The sequence below is a fragment of the Onychomys torridus genome, chromosome 5 (genome assembly GCF_903995425.1).
Source record: "Onychomys torridus chromosome 5, mOncTor1.1, whole genome shotgun sequence".
In the NCBI taxonomy this organism is placed as follows: Eukaryota; Metazoa; Chordata; class Mammalia; order Rodentia; family Cricetidae; genus Onychomys; species Onychomys torridus.
The window spans coordinates 98,871,683-98,897,470 of record NC_050447.1 but is presented as its reverse complement, the minus strand read 5'-3'; the positions used below and the strand labels follow the sequence as shown (position 1 = coordinate 98,897,470).

At 45.3% G+C, this 25,788-nt stretch overlaps 1 protein-coding gene across 2 annotated transcripts in view; it reads right to left on the bottom strand.

Annotated features, from left to right (window-relative positions):
* Window positions 1-25,788, bottom strand: part of Kiaa0319 (KIAA0319 ortholog) — a 67,268-nt gene that overhangs the window by 23,262 nt on the left and 18,218 nt on the right. For both annotated transcript variants that reach the window (XM_036188181.1, XM_036188182.1), the window contains exons 2-11: window positions 22,901-23,043; window positions 18,693-19,465; window positions 15,917-16,109; window positions 13,596-13,694; window positions 11,444-11,541; window positions 10,306-10,393; window positions 7,764-7,856; window positions 5,566-5,698; window positions 3,732-3,960; window positions 1,661-1,784 (exon numbers count right to left, since the gene is read on the bottom strand). In XM_036188181.1, the coding sequence (XP_036044074.1) occupies window positions 1,661-1,784; window positions 3,732-3,960; window positions 5,566-5,698; window positions 7,764-7,856; window positions 10,306-10,393; window positions 11,444-11,541; window positions 13,596-13,694; window positions 15,917-16,109; window positions 18,693-19,465; window positions 22,901-22,955 (1,885 nt within the window). In that variant the 5' untranslated portion in view covers window positions 22,956-23,043. The remainder of the gene's footprint in view (window positions 1-1,660; window positions 1,785-3,731; window positions 3,961-5,565; window positions 5,699-7,763; window positions 7,857-10,305; window positions 10,394-11,443; window positions 11,542-13,595; window positions 13,695-15,916; window positions 16,110-18,692; window positions 19,466-22,900; window positions 23,044-25,788) is intronic.

Below are 25,788 nucleotides of genomic sequence, written 5' to 3'. Positions count from 1 at the left end.
GGGGAAGGGAAGGAAAGAAGAAGGAAGAGGGGGAAGGGAAGGAAAGAAGAAGGAAGAGGGGAGGAAGGGAAGGAAAGAAGAAGGGAGAGGGAAGGTGAGAGGGAGGAAAGGAATTAAGGAGGAAGTAAAAAGGGTAAGAGGGAAGGAAGAGTGCAGGGAGGAGAAGGAAGAGGAATAGACATCAGGGCTCACAGGCTTGCTCTCTTGGTCTGCAGCCCCACTGTCTAGCACAGCACCCGCTAAATAGCAAATGTTGACAACATTTCACTTGTGGGCTGGAGAGACTTGGGTTAATTCCCTGTACCCACATGGTGGCTCTCAACGTCTGTGACTCCAGTTCTGATGCCTCCTTCTGGCCTTCACAGACATCCATGCAAGCCAAACACCCATGCACATAAAAATAAATAGTTTTTAAAAGGAAAATGTTTCAGCTGAATGTTGGAAGAAAGAAAAATAAGTAAAATATCACTCATGGTGTTATTTTTATGAATAGTTACTATTTCTGCTTCCCAAAAAAGGTGGGGGGGGTGGGGGGCACATAATGCAAGCCAAGAGTCACAGAGACACAGCCATTACCATTGGGATATAATGTCTTTCCCTCTGTCCTCAATATGCATAGTGGCTCCCTAATTTCCTAAGGACAAACATCCACAAAGCCCTGCCCCTCTGTGGGACATCTCATTCCAGTCCTGGTCTCCAACAGGCCTAGTCCCATCTCTTTTTTTCTCCAGTCATACCGTTATTTTTAGTTCTTCAATGTACCCAAGCCCTTTACATCCTGTGTCTTCAGGAGTCTGGGCCCCAGTTCCTAAACACCCCCCTTCTTGCCCTCCACTCTCCATCCTTCTCCTCCTGATCACCTGCCATGACTGTGTCAATGGGACTCCAGTGACAGCTATTTCTGGAGCCAAGTGCTCTGTGGGTGCTCTTTATGTGGGCGCCCTTCCTCACTGAGGAAAGCACCTGAATAACTTCATGTCACTTCACGTGGACTTGCCATGGCCCTGGAAGAGCATAGGCCAGGCCCATCTTCTTTAAGTCCATATTCCTAGGGTCTGGCTGAGACCTTTTACATCTTAGCTGAATCAGCTAGTGAAAATTCAATCAGTTGCCTTTCAGCTGAGACTTCCCATCATCAGGCTACCAGGTGGTGGATGTGGAGACAGCAAGCCTTTTCTAGAGAAGTTTTGAAACCAAGACCATCGCAAGCGAGGTCTGGCTGGCTACCTATGAGTCTCCTGAAAGCTACAGGTAGCAGAGCCCTGGGTTTTTATAAGACCAGTAAGTGAGTGGAGCCTGGGTCAACACCCAAGTGTCTGCTGCATCTGGGTGTCAGGCCACACAGTCAACTAGTCTCCCCAAGACACCCTGGAACTTTCTCCAGATGAGTATGACAGGCACAGGAGTTACCAGATGACAAATCAGAGACACACTTGGTGCTGACAGCGACTCTCATTTTGTCTTTGGTACTATGGTTTAGAGGCATGTGACAAGATTCGGTACATCAAAAGAAACTTTGTTTTCCATGCCCCATCAGCTCTCACATTTCTGATTTCCTACCAGCTCAGGAATCTCAGGATGTGACCACCGAGTCAGGCACGTCTGAAGCTCAAGAGTCTGCCTATCATTTCTGCTTTCATCTCATTCGTATCTCACCTACCAGCCTGGACAGTCACGGCGACCAGAGCAGCAGATTGCTGTCCTGCAGAATCCGTCACCGTCAGCTGAAATGTGTACTCTCCTTCCCGAAGCTCAGACAAGTGGAGGTATGGGGTCTGTGTTCCCTACACAATAGCAAATGTGAAGGAAACAAGAGGGAGACTATCATTAGGGAAGTCCCAGGAAGCAGTGTGCCGTGACAGATGCTACCTGTTTCACTGAATGCAGAGATCTTGCTCAAAAACAGACTAGGTGCAATGGTACAGGCCTAACACACCAGCTACTTGGTGTCCTAATTAGACTTTATTTTTCAACTTGACACAAGCCAGGGTCATCTGGGAAGAGGAAACTTCAGTTGAGAAAGTACGTCTATCAGATTGGCCTGCAGGCAAGCCTGGGGAAGCATTTTCTGGATTAATGGCGGATTTTGGAGAACCCAGCCTGCTGTGGGTAGTGCCACCCCCAGGCAGTGGTTCTGGGTTGTATGGGGAAGTGGGCTGAGCAAGCCATAAGGAGCAAGCCAGTAAGCAGTGTCCCTCCATGGCCTCTGCTTCAGGGTCTGCGTCCAGGTGCCTGTCTTGAGTTTCTGCCCTGATTTCCCTTGATAATGGATTACCAGCTGTGAGGTAAAATAAACTTCAACTCCCCCATGTTACCTTTAGTCATGGTCTTTATCACAGCAACAAAAGCAAACACTCTTGGGAGGCTGACGCAAGAAGGTGGCAAGTTCAAGACCTGCCAGGGACAGAGGAAGTTCAAGGCCAATCTGTACAACTTAGGAAGACCCTAGCTCAACTTTAAAAATATAAAAAGGAAAAGGTCTAGCTCTCAGTGTGAGGTGCTAGGCAATGCATGAAAAATTAAAAGAAGGAAGGAAGGAGCAGGGTGTGGGGTTCACGCCTTTAATTCCAGCACTGGGGAGGCAGAGGTAGTAGGCAGATCTCTGTGAGTTTGCAGCCAGCCTGGTCTACATAGCAAGCTCCAGACCAGCCAGGACTACATAGTGAGACTCTGTCTCAAAAAAGGGGGAGGGGAGGAGGGAAGGAGAATATAAACACAGGTGTGAACCTGAGAAAGTATCATTGAGTCAGTTGTGTATCCTCACAGCATTGAAGGAATGTCAATTAATAAAGCCTCTGGAACTCAGTACAGCAGTGTTGGAACAGGGTCCAAGAATGGAGATGATAGGAGATTCCTGAGTGCTTGGGAAAAACCTCCAAGAAGCCAAGACGAGAGTGACCTTCTTCAAAAACATGAAATTGTTCTTGGATTATGCTTTCGTGCCCCCTACCCCAGGAGTAGTGGATAGGAGTGAGTTTACTTCAGAATGTTCATTACAACTGGCTGTTGTTCTTTGTTTATATGCCTATGTGGATAGACATGCTTTTGCCATGAGCATCTCATTCGCCAGCTGTTGCTTGCCCTGTGATTGGACACTTTACTCATGTCGCTCCTGTTAACCCTTGGAATATAAGTTGTCGGATGATCTGAATAAAGTTGACTATTGATGAGACTTTAGTCCGACTTGCTTATAGGCTCCATTCTCCCAGGTTCTACCACTTCTAGAGTGGTAACCACAGCAGTATCTGCTACAGTGTTTCAGTAAATGGGGCATATAGAATAATATCTGCTTTTCTGATAACATAGTTATGTTAGTTACTTCTAATGTTTCTCCCAAGACTAAATAAAATATTGCTCTAACAAATACTATGTCTGCTTTTTTCCCAAATGACATCATGATTGAGTTGAAACAACAGGACCGATTGCTTGGTTGCTGTTCTGTGACAGCAAGGGATGTAAACTTGGAGGAGACTTGTGAGATTATATGCTCTTCCCACCACTTCCCAGTTTGAGAAATTTATAAAACAGATTTTCTGATTTAACAACCCCCCTAAAACTAGAATAGATGAATGAATGATATATAGATGATAGATTGATGGATGGATAGATAGATAGGTGGGTGGATGGATGGATGGATGGATGGATGGATGGATGGATGGATGGACGGACAGACAGAGACAGACAGACAGACAGAGATAGGATAAAAGTTTGCAGGCAGGATAGAGACTTGCCTGCATGACCACCTCTTTGCTCTCACCACCAGGGCCTGGGGACCACTCATAGAGGACAATCTGGTGATCATCACTGCTCTGGTTTCCATTCAGAGTTATGGTGTTCTGGGGCAAAGTTATGGTCTGATTTGGTCCTGCATTGGCAACAGGTGGGCAGTCCACAGCACCACGGACGATGAGGGTTGCTGTGGTGGAGTTAGTAGCACCATCTGAGTCTGTGATGGTCAACCTATAAAGAGAAAAGGAAGCTCTCACATCCAAGCTTGGGCCATGCCTGAAAGTAAGTGGTCACCTTAGCCTGCTCAGATGAAACATTCTCAGAAAAAAAAAAAAAGTGAAAATAGGGGTCAGCCGGCGGTGGTGGTGCACACCTTTAATCCCAGCACTCGGGAGGCAGAGGCAGGCGGATCTCTGTGAGTTTGAGGCCAGCCTGGGCTACAGAGCGAGTTCCAGGAAAGGCTCCAAAGCTACACAAGGAAACCCTGTCTTGAAAACAAACAAACAAACAAAAGTGAAAATAGAAACTTGAGGATGAGGCTAAGAAAAGCATACAGGCCAGAAGGTATTTTTCTTTGCTTCTGTTGTCATGGATTCATTTTACTTTTGAATCATAGTATGTTCCCACATTAAGGCTTTATGAATTTACTAGTCTTTGGGATGCTGAATGGAGAATGTGCCCCTCAAGGAAACCGAGAAGCTTCTCTAGACAACTCAATTCATCCTAAGAGTGTCGCTAGACACCCTTCACAACAACTCATCCTAAGAGCATCACCAGACATCCAGCTCCAACAATTCATCCTAAGATCATCACCACACGCCCCTCTCCAATAACTCATGCTAAGAGTGTTACCAGGAGCCACTTTTGCCTTTGATCTTGAGAATTTTCTGACTGAACCACTTGTGAATTTCAGCTACAAAGCACCCAATTTCTAAAGTCATTTCTAGAGGATTTTCTACAATCATACTTCCAGAACACTCTTTTTTTGTTTTTGTTTTTGTTTTTGTTTTTGTTTTTGTTTTTTTGAGACAGGGTTTCTCTGTGTAGCTTTGTGCCTTTCTTGGAACTCACTCTGTATCCCAGGCTGGCCTTGAACTCACAGAGATCCGCCTGGTTCTGCCTCCCGAGTGCTGGGATTAAAGGTGTGCACCACCACCACCCAGCTGAAAGAACACTCTTTGCAAAGCATTTTAGGGTTAAGCATTTTCAAATACATACAAAATGCTCAACATACACACACCAAAAGAAAAAAAGAAAAGAAAGAAAGAAAGGAAGAAAAGGAGAGAGAGAGAGAGAGAGAGAGAGAGAGAGAGAGAGAGAGAGAGAAGCAAGCTGCCCAGGGCCTCCTGTACTGAAATGGTCCCAAGAACAGTACAGTCTCCACTCGCTCATTTCACCCTTGGTAGAGGTGGGGAATGGGGTGGTGTCTGTGAACTAAGCTGTATAAATACGAATAGAGAACAACAGCTCAGGGTAAATTGTATATTGGGGTCATCTACAGCTTCTGGGCTTCCTTTCACATTGTCCCACAAACTCCACACAGACAAGGGCCAAACTCCAGCTCAGCTCTGACCTCAAACAAAACCCCAGGGGTCTCTCCCATCAGAACTTTAACCCAAGCAAGAGAAAAAAGAAAAGGGTTTAAAGTAGCATGTGACTGGAAGAAGCACTTAATGCCACACTGTTCAGAGTGCTCATTTCTAGGTCATGGACATGAAATATTTTACTTCCTCTGCTTGGTGATATATTATTTTTATTTTTATAGAAAGTATCCGTTTCAAGAAACAGTCAAAAGAGAAGTCCTGGGAAAACACAATATAGGTAGAACCCACTTGCCTAAAAGTGTAGTTACCAGGATCTAGGTTTGACAAGCGTAAGATGGGGGCATCAGCCAGAAACACCTCTCCAAGGAAGGGCCCGTCAACTTCTTCCCAGTGGTAACTCACTACCTTAGTGTCATCTGTACTTCCTACAAAGATGGGGAAAACAACATCCAGAGTGAGTTCTGGGAATACTGAGATGAAAGCATTACAACTTACAGAAAACTTAAATGTGTTTAGTAGAAATACACATCTGCACAGACCTCAACAGTACACAGTAGGCATCGCGGCCATCTCCCAGCCCCTAAACTGTCACCGCCAGTTTTCTAGACTTTCATAGGTTGAGCAGGGCTGTTCTAACTTGTTGACTGTTTTAAAAGCAGAGTGGCAGGTACTGTGGCACAGAGTGTAGCGCCTTGACATTCAGCTCCTGCTCATCTGGGTGACTGACAACATGCTACCGTCAGCTTCATACAGACGTCTGAATAACAGGTTCTTGAACATGTGGAGAGAGATTATCTACGATGTACAAAACCCCTTTACCATATTAATGACTAGGATATGAGTCCAGAAAAATACTCATGCATGAAAATTTTCCCACTTAAAAGAGCAAACCAGGGTAGGACTGAGAAGATGGCTTGGCAGTTAAAGGTACCTGCCACTATGGTTGACGACCTGAGTTTAATCCTGAGGCCCACAAGGTGGAAAAAGAGAACTGACTACCAAAATTTGTCCTCTGAACTCTTCAGGTGTACTATGTTGCATACAACACACATACAGTGTGAGTATACACACACACACACACACACACACACACACACACACACACACACACGCGTACAGAAGGCTAGGACTGTAGTTTAGTGGTATGGTGCTTAACCACTATACATGTGAAGCCCTGGGTGGTTTGATTCCCAGTAGTGAGAAGTGGGAAGGGGTGGTTTTGGCATGGTAGTTCACTAGCGTTCAGGAGACTAAGTCAAAATTATCTGCATGAGTTTGAGGCTAGACTGAGCTACACAGTGAGAACTTGTCTCACAAAAAACAAACAAACAAAAAAAAAACAAGCAGGGCTGGAGGATATAGCTCAGTGACAGAATGTTGCATCCACAAAGTCCTGGGTTCAATCTCCATGTCACAAAAACAAACAAATAAGTAATAAAAGAGAGCAACAATATGTGTCATGTAGAACCATAGACTTCCAGACCTCAAAGGAAGATGGCTTTTCATCAAATTCATTTAAGGAAATAAGTTTATGTGGCCAAGTAATAATCCTGCATGGTTTTTGTAACTAAGCTATTCTGATTAACAATTTTTAAAAATTCTGGCCTTTTCTCATATAATTATTTCCATTTAAAGTGTTCTCTGTCCACTAGGCATGGAGGTTCACGAGCCTACAATCCCAGCATTGGGGGGCCAAGGTCAACCTTAAGTACACAGCAAGCGTGGGGCCAGCCTGAACTGCCTGAGAAAGCAAGCAAACAAACAAATGTACTATATGTTCATGTTATAATGGGCAGGGGATGAGGACATGATGCAAATAGATGCACGCATCACATCACTGTGGTGTCCACAGTCTGCCGGCGGGCTGGTAGAGCCACATTTGTGAGTCTGAGCCCAAAGCCACTGCCTCTCACGCTCAGCAGGACATGGGGTTAACTTGGTGACTGAGTGAACGTGGAAGCAGATGCAGAGCGCATCACACTGTTAAACCAAGTTAACACTAGACTTGTTTACAGTCTATACTCGCTTGTATGGACACCCGAAGTTATACTTCCCTCATCCTCTAGTTAAAGAGTAAACTCTGAATAAATGAGTAAGCAAAATGCTACCCACTCTCGCTGAAACCAACCTCACTTATGTTTAAAGGTTCTGTTCAATTGCTAATATTACAAATGCTACATGATTCAAAAGAATCCTTAGTAATTATTTGAATTACAAATCAAATATCTGACCCTAAAGAACATTGCGTTTGTTTGTTTTAGACAGTGTTTCTTGTATCCCAGGCTGGCCTGGAACTCCCCATTCTCTTGCCTTTGCCGCCCAAGTGCTAGGATTACAGGGATGCTGCTACTCCCACCTGGAAGCCTAAGACAAGAAGCTAAAAGAGACACTGGTTTATTTCGGTGTAACAAGTCTTCTTGGCCCTGACACAGAGTGCTCAATCGGACAGTACAAACAGACAGAAACCACCCAAACATGGAGGATACACACGGCTGCCGTCGATGAGGGCTGAGGTCAAAGGCACAGTGAGTTCCTGTATCTGAGGAGAAACAACTGCCATGGGTGGCTGGTTGACTCTTGCAGCTGTGGGACAGAAAAAACAGAGGGCAACTAAGGCAGCTTTGCACACACCAGTCACACACAAACAAAGGCATCCTCTCTAAGAGCTTATTCTCCACATCCTGTAGAGGTCTTCATCCCCCTGGGTCTCAACTGTAGAAAACTATAAACTTTTAAACCCTCCTGTGGATTTTGAGCTTGTCTGTCAATTTACTTACCTATAGACGATCCCAGACTCAAGAAGTAAGAAATGGAATGAGTACTGTGATTACAGAAAAGGAAGACTTAGATTGCAGACCCTTATTTGTCCCACGGTAGCCTCCAATTCTCTATGATGACCTTGAACTCCTGCTCCCTGTCTGTGCCTCCCAAGTGTGTGGAGGCCCACAAAGGTTTCCTAGTGAGATCTGAGCTTGCTTTACCCAGCAGGGCTGCATCAGAGGATTGACCATGTGTATGATTACCAGGTGATTGGAAGCATCTGCACTTGGCTGTGCTAGGGGAAGGCTTTTGCTCCACCCCTTGGCAGTCCTATAAAAGCCCCTTAGAAGATACAGGAGGGCTGGTGGATATTGATCCAGGCCCTCCCGAGGCTATCCCGTGTAGCTATCTGTCTCTCTCCCCTCTGTCTTTCTATCTAAATATTTCTCCCTCCTCCCTCCTCAAGAGCACCCTGGGGAAAAAGTGGAAGCTGGCCTCCCACACAAGTGCTAGGATTACAGGGTGAATACAGGTGTATTCAGTACTGGGCAAGCACTTTACCAACTGAGCAACATCACCAAACCATGAATCGGATCTTAAGTCTTTGACTAAAGGTGCCCACCACCATCACAAGACTTCAGCTGTAGGAGTAAGTAGACTGTGGGAAAGGTGGAGCTGCTGGCCCCCAGGAGAAATGGCTGGGAGGTGGTGTTGCCACATACTCGATGCAGGCGTATGGTAAGTGGAAGCTGGAGGCCAGGACACAGAGCAGGGTGTGTCCACCAGGACCAAAGATCACCTCCTCTAATCCACATGAATACACTGCATTGTGACCCAGGGGTGGACTTGATAGCCCATGACACATGTGTGCCCCTGATCCTTTAGGGGCACAGGTGAATGCATTTGAAATATCCATGCTCCTACATGAAAGTTAGATCATGAGGAAAAGAAGGTGGATAGAGTAAGTGTTGGACAGGGAGGGTTAAGGTCCAGCTTGTCATCATTCAAGAACAGCGAGCAATTACCTTGTATACTTGAGTAGCAGGTCAAGCAAATGCTAGAGTTATATAAAAAGCAAAAGAAAACAAAAGGACTAAACATAATCCTAGCATGTTTCTCTGCAATGGTGCCTGAGGTGCTCGGAATGAGAATGGCCCCCAAGGGCTCACACATTTGAATGCTTAGTCACCAGGGAGTGGAACTGTTGGGAAGGATTAGGAGGTGTGGCCTTGTTGGAGGAGGTAGTCACTGGAGGTAGCTTGAGGTTTCAAAGGCCCACACAAGGCCCAGGCTCTCTCCTTCTCCCTCCCCCATCTCCCTGCCCCTCTCTCTCTTTCTCTGCCTGCCTGTGGATCAGGATGTAAAGCTTTCAGCTACTCTAGCACATGCCTGCCTGCATGCTGCCATGCTCCCTGTCATAATAATGTAAGCCTCTGAAATTGTAAGCAAGCCCTCAATTAAATGAGTTCCTTTATAAGAGTTGCCTTGGTCACGATGTCTCTTCTGAGAACTCTAAGACAGTCTCTAAGGTAAAAATAAAAGAACATGCGGTCTAACCCCAAAGGCAGTCCAAATATCCAAAAAAGAGCTCAACCTAGACTGCAGGAGGATTCCTGGCAGTTAGATAAAAGCCAGCATTCCTCAGGAACTTGTGAAGCTAGTTTTTCTCCATCAAAAGGATTCATTTCCCTTACCTCTGGCAGGAGGAACATATGGCTCCCCTGTGGCACCTTTCTGCATATCAAAGCCTATGCTGGCTTCCAGGCTCCCTCTGTATCACAAGTACCTGTTACCCAGTTGGTGCTAGCATCTGGCCCATCTCACCTCCTCCCTACCCTAAACTCCCTTCACCCCAGCTACTCAGTCTCCTTACAGCCTTGGTATTCTCGCTATGTTCTCTCTCTCTCTGTTCCTGCCTCTCTCCCTTTTCTCTCCCTATTTTCTCTAGTCTCTGTTCCTTGCAATTCTCTCCTCTCTCACAGTCAACCCTGACCGTGTCCAGTCGACTTCTCTCACTCTCTGCTCTGGACTCTTTTAGATGCCTCTAGCTGGCTGTCTCTCTCTCTCTCTCTCTCTCTCTCTCTCTCTCTCTCTCTCTCTCTCTCTCTCTCTCTCTCTCTCTCTCTCTCTCTCTCTCCTTCTCATCCACAATAAAAACCTTCCCTTTAACCATACCATGGAGCAGTCATGTCATCAGTTTATACAACCATGACATCCAGGTGCAGAACATGAGACCAGCACAGCCAAGAGGCCATTCTCCCACCCAACTCACCTGGCATAACAGTGATGTTGACATAGCCTTCTCCAAATGCATCCTCACTAGAAACAGCTACTCTGAAGGCATAGAGTCCCACCGACAACTGCAATGTAAAAACAGACACGTGGGTGAGCATCCGAAGACATTGGAATCTGCCTTCTAGAACAGCATCCCAAAGGCTTGAGAGGAAGCCTCATTTCAATGTGTCTAGGACTGCTACAGATGTAAGAATTTAGGATACTAAGTCACCTACATAGGCCTTTTTCTTAGTTACAGGTATCACAGGCCTGACATCAGCCAAGGACAGCAGCTCTCAGATGAGGGTGATGGAACTGTGCTGTATTTGGGGTTTGGGGATGGGGGTTTGCTCAGTGCTGAAAGTGAGCCCAGGGCCTCACATGTACTCAGCAAGGACCCTACCCTGATCTGCACCCGAGTCTGGAATCACACATTTGTAACATACAAGTTCACAGATTTACTGGCAGAGGTCTGGGTATCACACCTTGAAAAACAGCTTAGTCACAGGGCAGTGATCTGAGCTGCTAAGGCTCTGGAATTGGTGTAGCCTTGCAGGAAGACATTCACCTCATAAGCAAGCAGACCCCTGGCTAGTAAGTCAATGTGTTCTCCTTGGAGCCAAGGAAGTGGTATGTGTCTTCTTGTGTGCGGAGCAGTATTTGATGATCTAAGCAACTTGTGAACTAGAATGGAATTGCTGGAAATTCACAGAACATGCCTGGTGGACACCTGAGCTATCTTTAACACTGTAAAGACTGCAGGCATTAGAACCCAGGCTTTGAATCCACCACACAGTACGGGCTTCCGAGCCTCTTTCTCTTGAGCTGATGATATGCCAAGCAGTGCAAACAGAAAAGCTACTGAATGTTTCCTCATTTAACCATCCATCTGCCTGCTTGAGCGTTATGTAATTATAACTCTCTGATCTTTCTGATTTTTTTTTTTTTTTTTTGAGACGGGAGATGTGATTATGTTGCCCAGGCTGGCCTGAACTTCTGAGATCAAACAATCTTCTTGCCTCAGTTTCCCAAGTAGCTGAGACTGCAGGCACGTGCCATCATGCCTGGCTTCTTCATTTGTTTTTAATCCAAAGATGCTGCTAACCGGATTTTGAGGTGTGAACCCTGTTACTTACTTGAGAGAGGTGAAGAATCGGCTTGTTTTCTTGTTTGATTTCACCTTGAAAGTCTACAGGGTGGCTCATTAAACTCCATTTATAGCTGTAAGTTGTGCCTGAGAACAAATCAAAATCTTCAATGCTTATCAATTCTGAGATAACTACCAATTGCCTTAGGTACATGCTTCCAATCCTCATCCCAGTAAGGAATCACAAAGCCTCTGTGTTTTTGCAAATAAAGAAAAACAAACACAAAAAACAAATTTATCATGAAAGTATACAAATGATAGAAAATAGAAACTAAAAATTAAACCTCCCCAATCTCACTGTTAACATTTGAAAACCTTCCTTCTAGGCTCTTTCCAACACCTGATTATCTATAATTCCTTTTCTTTCTTTCTTTCTTTTTTCTTTTTTTTAAAAATAAGACAGGCTTTCACTCTGTAGCTCTGGCTGGCCTGAAATTCACTATAAAACCAAGGTGTTTTCCAACTCACAGAGATCTGAGTGTATGGTGATATTTTATTTTTACTGAAATGTGATTTTATTTGTATGTTAATGAATAAAGTTGCCTGGGGGGTCAGAGCTAATAGCAAGCCATAGCAGAAGCCAGGCAGTGGTGGCACACACCTTTAATTCAGATCACATGACAGACAGATCTCTGTGTGTTCAAGGATACAGCCAGCATAGAGACACACGCCTTTAATCTCAATACCAACCATAGAAGACCTGGAGGTCTGTATAGACAGGCAGTGACAAGGAGGTCATGTGGTTGGGTTTACAACCAATGAGAAGGAAGAACAGAAAGTCAATAAAAAGACAGATTACAGGAAGTAGTTCTCTTTTGGAGAGGAAGGACGGCAGTGGCAGCGAAGGGTAAGAAAGGGTTTCTAATATCAGCTCTCAGCTACTGCTCTGACCTCTTGGGTTTTTAACTGTGCATTTGGCTCTGTGTTTCTTATTTAATAAAACTGTTCCTCTACATGAGTGTCTCTGCTTCCCTGGTGCTGAGATTAAAGACACGCAAATCCATACCTACCTCTACATACACTTCAGCTGTATAATCCACCGTATCTTTTCTCCTTTTGATGAAAAGTACATAGATTTCAGCTCATTTGATCTTGATAGGGGTTGGTTTAAGACACAAAGTTACTTAAACCTCTCTATCTTGAACTAAAGCTGTTTGCAGCCTTTACATAGCAATGGAGTGGCTCAGCTCAACAGACTGAGATGCAAATGACAGGCGAGACTGTCTCTGTTTAGGAAACTTTGACCCGTGGGACCTGAGTGAGAACCAAATACTTCTAACTAAGGAAGAGTGCACTGATAGGCTGTAGGAATGGTTCAAATGCTCAGGAATAGCGGGGCACTGGGTAAGGAGAAGGTAAGCACTGTCAACTTGGCATTATATTTAAATTTATGTGTGTTTATGTGTGCATGTATGTGAGTGTATGTACGTGTGTGATATGTGTGTACTCTGTGTGTGTGTGTGTGTGTGTGTGTGTGTGTGGTGTAGGTGTGCATGTACCATGGTACGTGTGTAGAGGTCAGAAGACAGCTTCAAGTATTGATCCTCTACTTCCAACTTGTTTGAGATGGGATCACCTGTCATTCACCACTGTACAGGCTAGGCTAGTTAGCCTCTCTCTGCCTCCCATCTTGCCACAGGAGTGCTGGGATGATAGACATGCTACCACATCCGCCTTTCCATCAGTTCTAGGGATCTGACATGGGTTCCCATGCATGTATGGCAGGTATTTGTCCAGGGCACCTCCCTGGCCCCTGGCCGTTTTTTGAGCAGTTGATCTGGAATATTCTGAGAACTGCTCAACTGTGTTTCTAATACTACAGCATCAGCAAGCAAGCCTCCCACTGCATGCCACCCCCTCTCCTCAGTAGAATCTCCCTGGCCTGCGTAGGATGTCACAGATCAAGGCCTTGCATGTGGCAACCGCACTTCTCTGATACCATATTGTGATCTTCCAATCTGACCAGTCAAAGATTATGCACTATACTGAACTTCCTAGACACCTACTGCATTTCTGCTACCTCAGGAAATGCTGGCCATCTCCTATTTGGAATGTTGTGGGAAGGATGCATCAAGCCTATGGTCTGTGGAGACCTGGGAGAGAACACCCCAGCTCTACCAGCCAAAATGTCAAACTCTTACCTGCAGGGGGCGCTGGCTCAACAGAGGCCTTCAGTTCCGCTTCACTGTCTGGTAAGGCTATCACAAGGTTATCTCCAGCAGACACTGCAAGCGCCTTTACTAAAAGTTAATTATAAACCATGCATGCCATTATGTAATACAATGTCTCCATAATATATACCTGCTCTTAGCGTGATCATTCCTCATAAAATTTTATCTAAGGCACCCCACCCCAGGCCAGTACCCTCTATTATGCTGCAAGCTAGACTTTGCAAATTTAAAACTTCCTGTATGAGTTGACACTGTGAAGAAAATAATCATTCAGAATGAGCACTGTGTTGGGTGGTAGTTTACCAACAAGTGGAGGACTACTGATTGAACTTGTTTTCTCTGGTGCAACCAGCTTTCCTTGACTCCCTGGTGAGTGGTCCTTACTCACAAATAGGTCAAGAGTGCTCCTAAGTGTCTCAGTGTCATTAGCCATGCTGTTCAGACTCGGGAGCCCCTCATAAATGGCCGCTAATGGCTTTGCTCTTGGAGCCTTTCCAATAGGAAATCCAGGCAAGCTCAGTATGAAAAGGTAATTGCACTCCAGCAGCAGGGACATTAACTCTCATCAAAAGCACTTAGCTGCTAATGCAACAAAGCTCATCTACTCTCCAACCTCAATGGCATCGGCATAGTCCTGCTGTGGCTTGTCTCACCTGGGCACTAGTTTCACTGTCATTCATAATTGGGTCAGAATAAACTATGAATTGAGTTTTCTGGGACCTGAGCCCACAAAATCAAGCTTACCAAGAGCTGAGAAAAGGTTCTGCCATTCTCAAAGACAGCCCAATATTCCCATACCCCCCATTAGCACCCAAGGAGCCAATTCCAGGGCAGCTTCTCTTCCTCACACAGCTTCTCTTTCACCTCAGTCCCCTCCTCACTCAAGTTCAGGATCAAAGTCAGTAAGAGAGAAGGGTAAGAAGCATCAGGGAATCAAAACTGAGCCGCACTGGTTCAGGGGGCACCTGGGACCCGAGTCAGGTCTCAAAGGTAACTGAACCTTTACATTAGGAGTGCTGTTGTTATTATTGTTTGAGACGGAATCGTATATAGCCAAGGCTGCTCTCTTACTCCCTATGTACCCAGCGATGATCTTGAACTCCTGATCTGCCTGCCTCCCTTTCCCAGGTGCTGGGGTGACAGACTTGTACCTCCACACTCAAGCAGTTCAATTTTGAACCATGCTCTACCTACAGCCACCCTCACATTCCAGTTGACATTGGAAGCATTAACCCCCACTCACTTTCTGGACAACAGACCTTACTTTATTTTAGTTTTAATTTTCTTGTTGCTGTAACAAAATCTCTGACAGAAGCGACTTGAGGAAGGAAGTGTTTGTTTTGGCTCCCGGCATGAGGGTTCAGTCCAGCAAGGCAGGGAGGGCAGGCAGGAGGAGCGGGAGGCAGCTAATGTCATTGTGCCCCCAATCAGGAAGCAGAGGGAGGTGAATCCTGGTACTCAGCTCACTTTTTCCTTTTTATGACATCCGGTTCCTATCCCACGGAAAGGTGCTGCTCACACCATTAAGGTCTTCCCATCTCGGTGAACCTAATCTAAATAATCCTTCCCATCCTAGATGCCTATCTTGCCCTCTCCAACCACAAAACTAGTTCCAGCCAACTGATCTGGTTCTTCCAAAACGTTGTATGAGCCCTGTCTTCTCCTCCACATATGATGGAAGAGATCACTCGTGGTGTTGAGATTCAGAGAGCAACACTCTCAAGACTAGTGATTTCCCAGGGAGGGGAGCCTTCGGTGCTACAGACCCACCGAGTTTCTTCTGCTCTCAGCACTAGAACAGGCTTCCTGCGGTTCCCTATCTCCCCATCGAAGTCACCCCCAAATATCACAGCTGCCTTGTTTTCTTGCTGAAAGTTCGTTAGGCAGAAATACACAACACTCACTCCTATTAGAACATGTGTTGCTCCCCTACAGAACAGGTCAACCCCATGTGAGCTGGCTCGCCCTACCCTGCCAGTCCCTCCTCCAGAACGGCTTCCTGGCACTCCTGGGAGGTCAAGTAACCTTCCTCTGCTGCCAGCACCTTCTCACAGCATTTTCCGTGGCTTGTCAGAGCCATCTGCCCATCTGTCACTCTCCCCTCATACCTTATAGATCCACAGAGGGAAAAGACAGAATGCCGTTCATCTTTTACTCTGGTTAGAGCATGGTGTCTGCAAAGTGTCTGTCTCAAGGCCGGGGGCCGAAGGGAGAAGTAACCCTTAAACACTGTCACTGCTAGAGTCTACCTCTGCAGTAAATGTCTTCTAATTGTCGTTTTCAAAAGTTACCTGTCCTGGAAGAAGTAGTTGGTGACACAGGCCTCGCAGGTGGGGTCAGCCCAGGGAGAACTGTAGTGGTGGGAAATGTTGGGGTGCTGGGTTCAGTGTTCCATGGGGTGACTGTAAGAATGGAGCTTTTCTCCACCGTGGCTGGGCTGGACTCCAGGCTGGCGGCGGGCGGACTAGGGGAAGGCATTAGAATCTGCGGGTAAGTTAACAAGGGTATATTATTGTCATGAAAAATGTTAGTTTGGGTTGGACAACACAAATATGGGCAATGGGTTATTTGTGCCCACCCTCTCCAAATTCATGCACTGAAATCCTAACCCCCATGGGATGGTTTTTAGGTGAGGGGGAGGCAGAGTAGGTGGTTAGGTCATGGGGGTGAGAACCCTCATGAATAGAATCAGTGCCTCCATTACAAGAAGACAGAGCTCAGTCGAGGTGCAGGCTCCTAATTAGAGCACTCAACAGGCTGAGGCAGTAGGATTGCTGATATAGAGGTGAACTTCGGCTATAGAGCAAGACCTTGTCTCAAAGAAAGAGAAAATGAGGATGGGGAAGGAGAGGAGGAGGGGAGAGAGGATAAACAGAGAAGAAGGAAGAGAAGAAAGGAGAAAGAAGAGGCAAGGAGGAAGGGAAAGGGTGAGAGGAAGGGAGGGCTGACATGCCCCTCGTCCTCCACAACTCTGATCTTGACTGGTTTTCTATAGATACTCTATTCAGTAGCGCTGTGGCGTGAATAACACTGCTCTGTTACAGTCTTTGCAGGGAGAGGTGTGTTTATTCCTCTTAAGTGCACACTAGAAGTGTAACTGCTGGGTCACATGCTGGGACGATGCTATGTATTACTGTTTTAGCGCTCAGAACAGCCAGCCAGTTTCCCCAGGCATCTGCATCTCTGTTCACTCCATCGGCCATGTAGGAGCACTGCGGCTTCTCTTCTAACTAACACTTCCCTAGTTCAGGCTTTGTTGCTGCTGCTGCTGCTGCTGCAAAAACTCAGGGCTGTGGACCTTGGGCTACTCTCCACCCCTGTCCTTTTTATAATTTTTTAGTATTTTATTCTAGCCATCCGAATAGGTGTGAGGTAGTGTTACATTTTGGATTCAACTTCTTTTACAGGTTTTTTTTTTTTTTTTTTTTTTATCCCTAGTGCTGAGATTACAGGCACATACCTCCACTCATCCTTTACCAATTTTTAAATCAGGTTGCTTCCTTGTTATTGAGTTGTAAGACTTATTTGCATTTCTGCATATAATGTTATGACATATGATTTACAAATATTCTGCTCCATTCTATGGGTTGCCTTCTCTTTCTTGATGTTGTTATTTAAGATGCAAAAGTATTTAATTCTAATGAAGTCAAATTTATGCTTTTTAAGATTTTTACTAAGTTGTTTGTTTGTTTGTTTTGAGACAGGGTTCTCTAAGTAGCTCTGGCTATCCTGAAACTCACAATGTAGACTAGGTGGGTCTCGAACTCACAGAGATCCTCCTGCCTCTGCCTCCTGAGTGCTGGGATTAAAGATGCATAGCATCATTTTTGCCAAATTTTGATGCCCTGTACAAAAAAATAATTGCCTAAACTAGTTACTAAGGTTTACTATTGTCTTAACTCTTATTGTTTAGGTCTTTAGCACATTTTGAGTATATCTATAGACTTTTTCATGTATTACTGGAGCTTTGAAAATGATACCCCAAACCAAATGCTTCAAGCCAACTTTCTCTCTGGCCTTCTGTGCTCCTGTATCTCATTCTCTCCCAAAGCATGCCACAGAAGCTGGAAGTCCTTTTTCCCAGTATGTCAAGAATCTTACATACTATTTTCCTTTTTAAAATTCTTAAAGGGGCCAGGGAGGTAAATCAGTTGGGAGAGAGCTCACCTATCATGGCCAAGGCCCTGAGTTGTAGCTAAAACCAGCATAAACCAGGAGATCCCCATGATCCCAGTGCTCAGGAGGCAGAGGCAGGCAAATCTCTGTGAGTTCACAGCCAGAGACCCTGCCTGCAAATAATTAGATAAATAAAAACAGGAATTCTGAAATTCCTCTGTGCCCTCCATTCACTTCTTTCTGACTGCCTTCAGATCACTGCCAAGCTCCCGGTTTCTAACATTCTCTTCAAGTCCCAGCGATCGCTGGGTTCTCCAGCATTCTGTCCTCACAGAATTTCATTCCAGTAACACTCCAGCCTTCTCCCTACTTTTGCGCTCTCTAGTCTCCCCGTGATTCTTCCCTTCCTGCGCCCCCTCCCTACACACTGTTTAAAGGGTTGGCGATTCATTCCAGGGTCCCAGGTTTTTCATGGGAAGGTCTGTGGTTCTTCCTACCCATCAGCTTCACCCATGCACCGTGTCTCTGGCTCCCCTTCTAACCACCTAACTAACTGGTAAGGCTGACTGTGGTTCAGGAAAACTTGCCGTCTGTCTACTACAAGAAATTTTCAAAGCCTCCGCGTGTGTGTGTGTGTGTGTGTGTGTGTGTGTGTGTGTGCGCGCGCGCGCGCACGCTAGTTCCAGGGCCTTCTATGAAGTCTTTGTTAACATTAATTAGCCATAGAAGATCTCTAGGGAGAAGGACTCTTAGGTAGACGACTGGGAAGGGGAAGCTCTGTGTTCTTTTCAAATGGCCTGCTTAGGGAAGCTCGGCAAAAGAACGCTGTTCCGTTTGCGGTCAGGCTCTGACAGACACCCATCCTCATGTTCCTCTTGCCCGAAGACTCTGGCAGGGCTTGGCCACATGCTCCTTTCCCTGCCCACCCCAGCATATCTCCAGCGCACCCACCTCTTTTCCAGAGCTATTGCCGGGTTGTTCTTGGAGCTGTAAAGTCTCTCTCTCCATCCCCTCTCCTGCAGGTGATACAGTCACAGAGGGGGGCCACACACTGCTCTCTGCTGAGTGCCCAGGGGTAGGGGACCCAGTGGACTCATTCAGGGCCCCCAGCTGCTGCTGGTCCAGCAGCTGGGGTGTAGAGTCCTGCAGCTTCTCTGTGGAAGTAGCTGAGCTGTCTTCTGCAGCTGAGACATTGAAACCTCCCTCGCTGCCGGGAAGCAGGCTCCAGTCGGGGTACTCAGCGCTGTCTCTGGGGTCCTGTTGGCTGGAGGGCTGCAGGAGGCCCCGCTCCAGCTCCTTGTAGTCATCTGAGTACTCGGCAGTCTCCTCCGGTCCCCCATCTTTGCCTAGAAAGGGCAAGTCCTTCCTGAGGTCCTCAAGGGAGTCTCCCCAAGCACCAGAGGGGGAACCCCTGCCCAGCATCATGTCTCCGTAGTCCAGCAGCTGCTCGGGCTTCTGGACAGGTCTGCGCACGAAAGTGAGGTAGGACCGGATGGGGCCTGTCGTCCTGGGCTCACAGTTCTCCTGGTGCACGCAGTTCACCAGGTAGCAGCTGCCCTCAAACCACCAGGCCAGGTCGCAGCTGGCCAGGTCACAGCAAGCGGCGGTGCAGTCTCCCACGGAGAAGGTCTGAGATGCCCGCATGATTCTAATAGTTTCCAGGTTAGGTGAGATGATGGCGTTGGAGTAAGTCCCCCTCTCGCTGCACTGCTGGCCCCTGCAACCTGAAGACCAGAGAGATACCAAAAGCCAAGCTGGTAAGCAGACAAACTTTAAAAGAAGAAACACAAATGGCCAATAAATAGTGGAGAAAATATCCACGCTGTATAGTATACCAGTAACCCCCACACTTTGGAGGTAGGGACGGGAGGTTCAGGAGTTCAAGGTCATCCTTGAGAGCTGGAGGCCAGCATGGGTGAAGTACATGGGACCTGGCCTCAAGAAACCAAACAGAACTGAAGTTCATATGCAGAATCTAGATTTGAAGATATATGGCATATATGCACACACTCATGGCATGAAAGTCGAAGGTGGAGGGAGATTCTGAAAGGAGGGGAGGAGAGGATAACCAGGGAAGGCTGACAGACCATCATGCTTTCCCTACATTTAAATGTATATACATGTATACCATAAGAAAGGAAAAGCGCAATTTGGAGGGAGGAGGGATGGGAGAGGAAACTGGGCTACATGTGTGTGAAATGTCACAATGAAGCTTTTTAAAAAATTATTTCTGTGTGTGTGTGTGTGTGTGTGTGTGTGTGTGTGTGTGTACACACATGTACCATGAAGGTCAGAAGACAACCTATGGGAGTTGGCTCTCTTCCACCATGTAGGTCTCAGGGAATGAGCTTCCTAGGTTATATTGGGTTTGATAGCAAGTTCCCCCTCAACCTGCTGAGCCATCTTGCTGGCCCAAATCCTACTGTTTTGTACTAAAAGTGTAATATACATGATTATGCACACACACACACACACACACACACACACACACGCACACGCACACACACGCACGCATGCACGCACATTCCAGGGAAGCTGTTTGAGAAAACCAGCAGAGGCTCCCCCACCCCTGGCTACGCAGCCAGCCATCAACACTCCCTATTGAAGGGTCCACTGCACTATGCATCCATCCATCACACTTCTCATCCACACAGTCACCTGTCTTTCCACCAGTTCATCCATTTTTCACTCATTCATCCACCCACTCACTCACTTGTCCACTCATCCCTCTATTCTCTTATCTACCCATCCTTCTATTCTCTTATCCACCCATCCCTCTATTCTCTTATCCACCCATCCCTCTATTCTCTTATCCACTCATCCCTCTATTCTCTTATCCACTCATTCCTCTATTCTCTTATCCACCCATTCCTCTATTCTCTTATCCACTCATCTGCTGTGGATATTGCTCTGTGTAAATAAAATTCTGATTGGCCAGTGGCCAGGCAGAAAGTATAGACAGGACAAGAGAGAAGAGAATTCTGGGAGGTGGAAGGCTGGGAAAAAGAGACACTGCCAGTCACCACCATGACAACGAAGATGTAAGGTACAGGTAAGCCACAAACCAAGTGGCAAAGTATAGATTAATAGAAATGGGTTAATTTAAGATAGAAGAACTAGATAACAAGAAGCCTGCCGCAGCCATACAGTTTCTAAACAATGTAAGTTTCTGTGTGTTTACTTGGTTGGTTCTGAGCATTTATGAGCCTGGCAGGTGAGAGAGATTTGTTCTGACTGTGGGCCAGGCAGGAAAACTCTAACTACAATCATCCCTCTATTCTCTTATCCACTCACCCCTCTATTCTCTTATCCACCCATCCCTCTATTCTCTTATCTACCCATCCTTCTATTTTCTTATCCACTCATCCCTCTATTCTCTTATCCACTCATCCCTCTATTCTCTTATCCACTCATCCCTCTATTCTCTTATCCACCCATTCCTATATTCTCTTATCCACCCATTCCTCTATTCTTTTATCTACTCATACTCTATTCTCTTATCCACCCATCCCTCTAATTCTCTTATCTACCCATCTTTCTATTCTCTTATCTACTCATCCCTCTATCCTCTTATCCACCCATTCCTCTTATCTACCCATCCCTCTATTCTCTTATCTACTCACCCCTCTATTCTCTTATCCACCCATCCTTCCATTCCTCTACATTTCTATCCACATATATTCTTTTAACTAGTCATGTACCTTTTTACCTATACATCCCAATTCTCCATAGAATTCCACTCTTCTCCACTTGTCTCCTTTTTATGTCATTTACAATAGCCCTCATGTAAAAAAAATAGTTATAGAAGTAACAGAAAAGTACTGTGTCTTTGTTTTGTTGATGTTGTTAATACATTTTTTTAAATCTCACAGGCTATTTGCTGTTAGATCTTCTGAAAGGAAAATATCTAAGGAGAAAAATACTTGTCCTCAGTACATTTCTATAATCAAGTTTTTGTTGTTTGTTTGTTTGTTTTGATATGGATCTCACTGTGTAGTCCTAGCTAACCTGGAACTCAGAGAACCATCTACCTCTGCTTCCCAAGAACAGGGATTAAAGGCATGTACCACTATGCCTTGTTTTACATGCCACTAGTCTTAGTCAGATTTTCAAGAATGAATCATCAATCTTTCTACAGAGTCACTACAGTAGGCATTGGTATAGACTGCATGGAGTGTGTTCTGTTAGTTTTTGTGATAAAATAATAAAAGCAAACCTCAATAGCACTGGATTTCCTTCATAGTAAGGGCTTTCTGTTGAATGTATTTTAATAAATGTTGTTTTAGTCACAAGAGGGCTGTCAGACATCATTTCTGACAGGGAACATGTGAAAATAGCTCTATAATACATAAGAATCACCTTTATGTTACCTGTACACCAGATCATTGTAATAGACAGAGTTTTAGTAGTACAATGTTAGCATGGTAGGTAGCTTGGTAGTCTCATAACACAGTTCCAGAGCCAGGAAGATTGCTCAGTGGGTAAAGACATATGCTGCCAAGACTGATGACCTGAACCCACATGGTAGGAGAAGAAAATTGATCCCTACAAGCTGACCTCCACACATATGCCACAACACTTACACACACACACACACACTAAATGAGTAAATGCAACATAATGCCAAACATCAGCTCTGTGGAAAGACTATTTCATCCAATGTGATAAGAATTAGATATACAGCATATGCTCCTTTTCCAATTAAAAAAGGCAACACATGAAGAAGAGATGGTATTTTCTCAAACACAAATCTAGTTTTTAAATCACATGAATAGTTTTGGTCTATTATTTTTTAGAGAAAAGCTAGATCTCAGACATGGAGAAAACACTAATTTACTACAGCTGAACACAACAAAACAGCACCTCTTACGAAGCTCAAGAGAGGATGGGGTGAAGCAGAGATAAGGTAACTCCCAACCTCTCCAACACACGGTATTTTTATGGCTACCATTGCATCTCTCCATAACTTACATGAAGACCTGAGCCAGAAGTTTCTCCCTGACTCACATGGCTAGATATGCCTTCCTTCCTTTGAAGACACGTGAATTTTGCAAGTGAATCTGAGCAAAATCATGTTTAATGTCTGGTCCTGGCCACTCACGGGAGGTGACCTTTACAATTCTCCCAGGAAATGATGTCTCCTGGTAATGGTTTCCTACCTGTGATGGTGGCCAGCAGCAGCAATGAGGATAGTGCTCCTGTTGGGGACACCATTCTGCCTCACACAGGATGGCACTTCCAAGGCAGTGGGTTTGGAACAGGCTCCCTTCTGTGGTGGATGAGCCAGATGTAGCCTCTAGAACTTCAAAGAAAACAAAACAGAGACAAAGTAGGAGAAAAGGGTAGATAAATGTGGAAACACATTGTTCCTATCATTTATTCATGTTAATAGAAAAACTGTCCTGTTCACAACGTGAAGTCATAGCCAAAGCGGCTATTCTCCAGAGAAATTTGTTAAAATAGCCAGGACAGTTAGTTCCTAAGAAGATACAAAAAAAAGCTGGACATATTGGTACATACCTTTAATTCTAACACTCGGGAGGCAGTGGCAAGCAGATTCTGTGAGTTTAAGGCCAGTAAGGCCAGCCTAGTCTACACAATGAGAGTTCCACAACAGCCAAAGCTAAATAGTAAGACTCTGCCTCAAAAAAAAGAAGAAGAAGAAGAAGAAGAAGAAGAAGAAGAAGAAGAAGAAGAAGAAGAAGAAGAAGAAGAAAAGAAAGGAAGGAAGGAAGGAAGGAAGGAAGGAAGAAAGAAAGAAAGAAAGAAAGAAAAGAAAAGATGAAAGGTTTTGTGTCAGCTCATCCTACAAACTATGGAAATAAAAACCAATCAAGTGAGAAAAGCAAGGCTCTGTATTCAGTGTGTTGTGTCACTACCAATTGGCAGAGATTCGAAGACAGAGGAGAGGAAACGCTGTGTAGTGGAATGAAGTGTGTTGGGAGAGGAGGTTGCTGTTGTGGGAAGCTGTCCTAGCTAACTAGAAGTGGAGCATCCCATGATTGATATGGGGAAAGCTAATGGCTAGTTTTATGTCAACTTAACACAAGCTAAGATCGTCTGAGAGAAGGGAACCTCAATTAAGAAAATGCCTCCATCAAATGGATCTCTGTGAGCTGGAGGCAAGCCTGGTCTACAAAGCAAATTCCAGGAGAGCCAGGGATGTTATACAGAGAAACTCTGTCCTCAAAAACCAAACCAAACCAAACCAAAAAAGAACACAAAATGAAAGAAAAAAAAGAAAATGCCTCCTTTTAGAGGCGGTTGTAGGCAAGCATAAGACATTTTCTTTCTTTCTTTCTTTCTTTCTTTCTTTCTTTCTTTCTTTCTTTCTTTCTTTCTTTCTCTCTGTCTCTCTCTCTCTCTCTCTCTCTCTCTCTGTCTCTCTCTCTCTCTCTCTCTCTCTCTCTCTCTCTCTCTCTCTCTCTCTCTCTCTCTCTCTGTTTCTTTCCTCTCTTTTTTAGTTTTTCAAGACAGGGTATCTCTGTGTAGCCTTGGCCGTCCTGGAACTTGCTCTGTAGACCAGATTGGCTTCAAATTCACAGAGATCCACCTGCCTCTGCCTCCCAAAAGCTGGGATTAAAGACATGCCCCACCATTGCCCGGTAAAGACGTTTTCTTAATTAGTGATTGATAGGGGACGGCCCAGCCCATTATGGGCAGTACCATCCCTGGGCTGGTGGTCCTGGGTTCTATAAGAAAGCAGGCCGAGCAAGCTGTGGGGAACAAGCCAGTAAGCAACATTCCTCCATGGCCTCTACATCAGCTTCCGTCTCCAGGTTCCTGCCCTGTTTACGTTCCTGTCTTGACTTCCTTCAATGATGAACATTGATATGGAAGTGTAAGTCAAATACAGCCTTTCCTCCCCAACTTGCTTTTTGGTCATAGTGTTTCATGGCAGCAATAGAAACCCTAAGACATGGATGTACTTACTTTTGGGGGGTAGGGGGCTGGTCCCAAGGGGAAAAGTGCTAAAATTTAGGAAAGCTGTCAATTGCTGCTAGCTGCTGTAAAAGCCATTATTTAGCCTCATGAAGTACTAGACATGGCAATCCAGCTCTTGGCAGGCTGACTTCTTGGACTGTTTGTTATAGACAAAGAGTGGGTTCCTGGGCAGGTTTCTCTGAGTTGTGGGTTAGAGTTTTACTTTTGTATATGGTTCAGCCACTGGCATTTCCACCTTCAGTGTCTCTGAGCCGATACACCATATTCTTTCATTTCTAACACAGGAATACGTTTTTGTTTTACCGCCTCGGACATCAGGATTGCTTACAACTACAGTTGGACAAGTGGAAGAGGAGGAACCTGCCACAGCATCTGTGTGAACATCAGCAACACTGAACAAGTGTCAGAGGCTGGGAAGAATGTTCCCAAACAACATGCAGGTGCTCAGAGGGGCTCAGTGGTACGGCATGTGCTTAGCACATACAAGGCCCTGAGCTCAACCCCCAATGCCAAAAACAAACTAAGGAAGAAATAAAGAACTCCTCAGAAATAACTGTATCTGCCAAAGTGTGTGGTAGAACCAAGAGACACTGTGTGGAAAGGCCACAGACACCGGTGACTGAGTAGAAAAGTTCTTCAGCAGAAATGAACTAAAAGAGTAACAAATTATTATTATTATTATTATTATTATTATTATTATTATTATTTGGAGGATTGCTGGCCTTGAACTCCTAGGATCAAGCAACAGCATTTCTGCCTCATCCTCCTGGGTAGCTGGAACCCCAGGCAAGCCACCACGCCTGGCTGGGGAATCTTCACTTATGCCACTTTTATCTTCCTTCATGTTTTCACAAGGATGACTTGTGAATAACAATAATAATAACAATATCTCCCTAAAGAACCCCTCTTAAAGTCTCTTTCAAACATATAAACCATATTCTAGACCAAAGCTTAAACTGTGGCTCATGGCCCATCTGAGGCAACGTAACTGAATGTGGAGGCTGTGAGAAACTGGGTGAAAGTGGAAAGTCTCTGAACACCCAAAACCAAGTTCAACCAGCTGGGTAACAACCCCAGCGCCCCTGGCAGCGCTTGCCCGTGC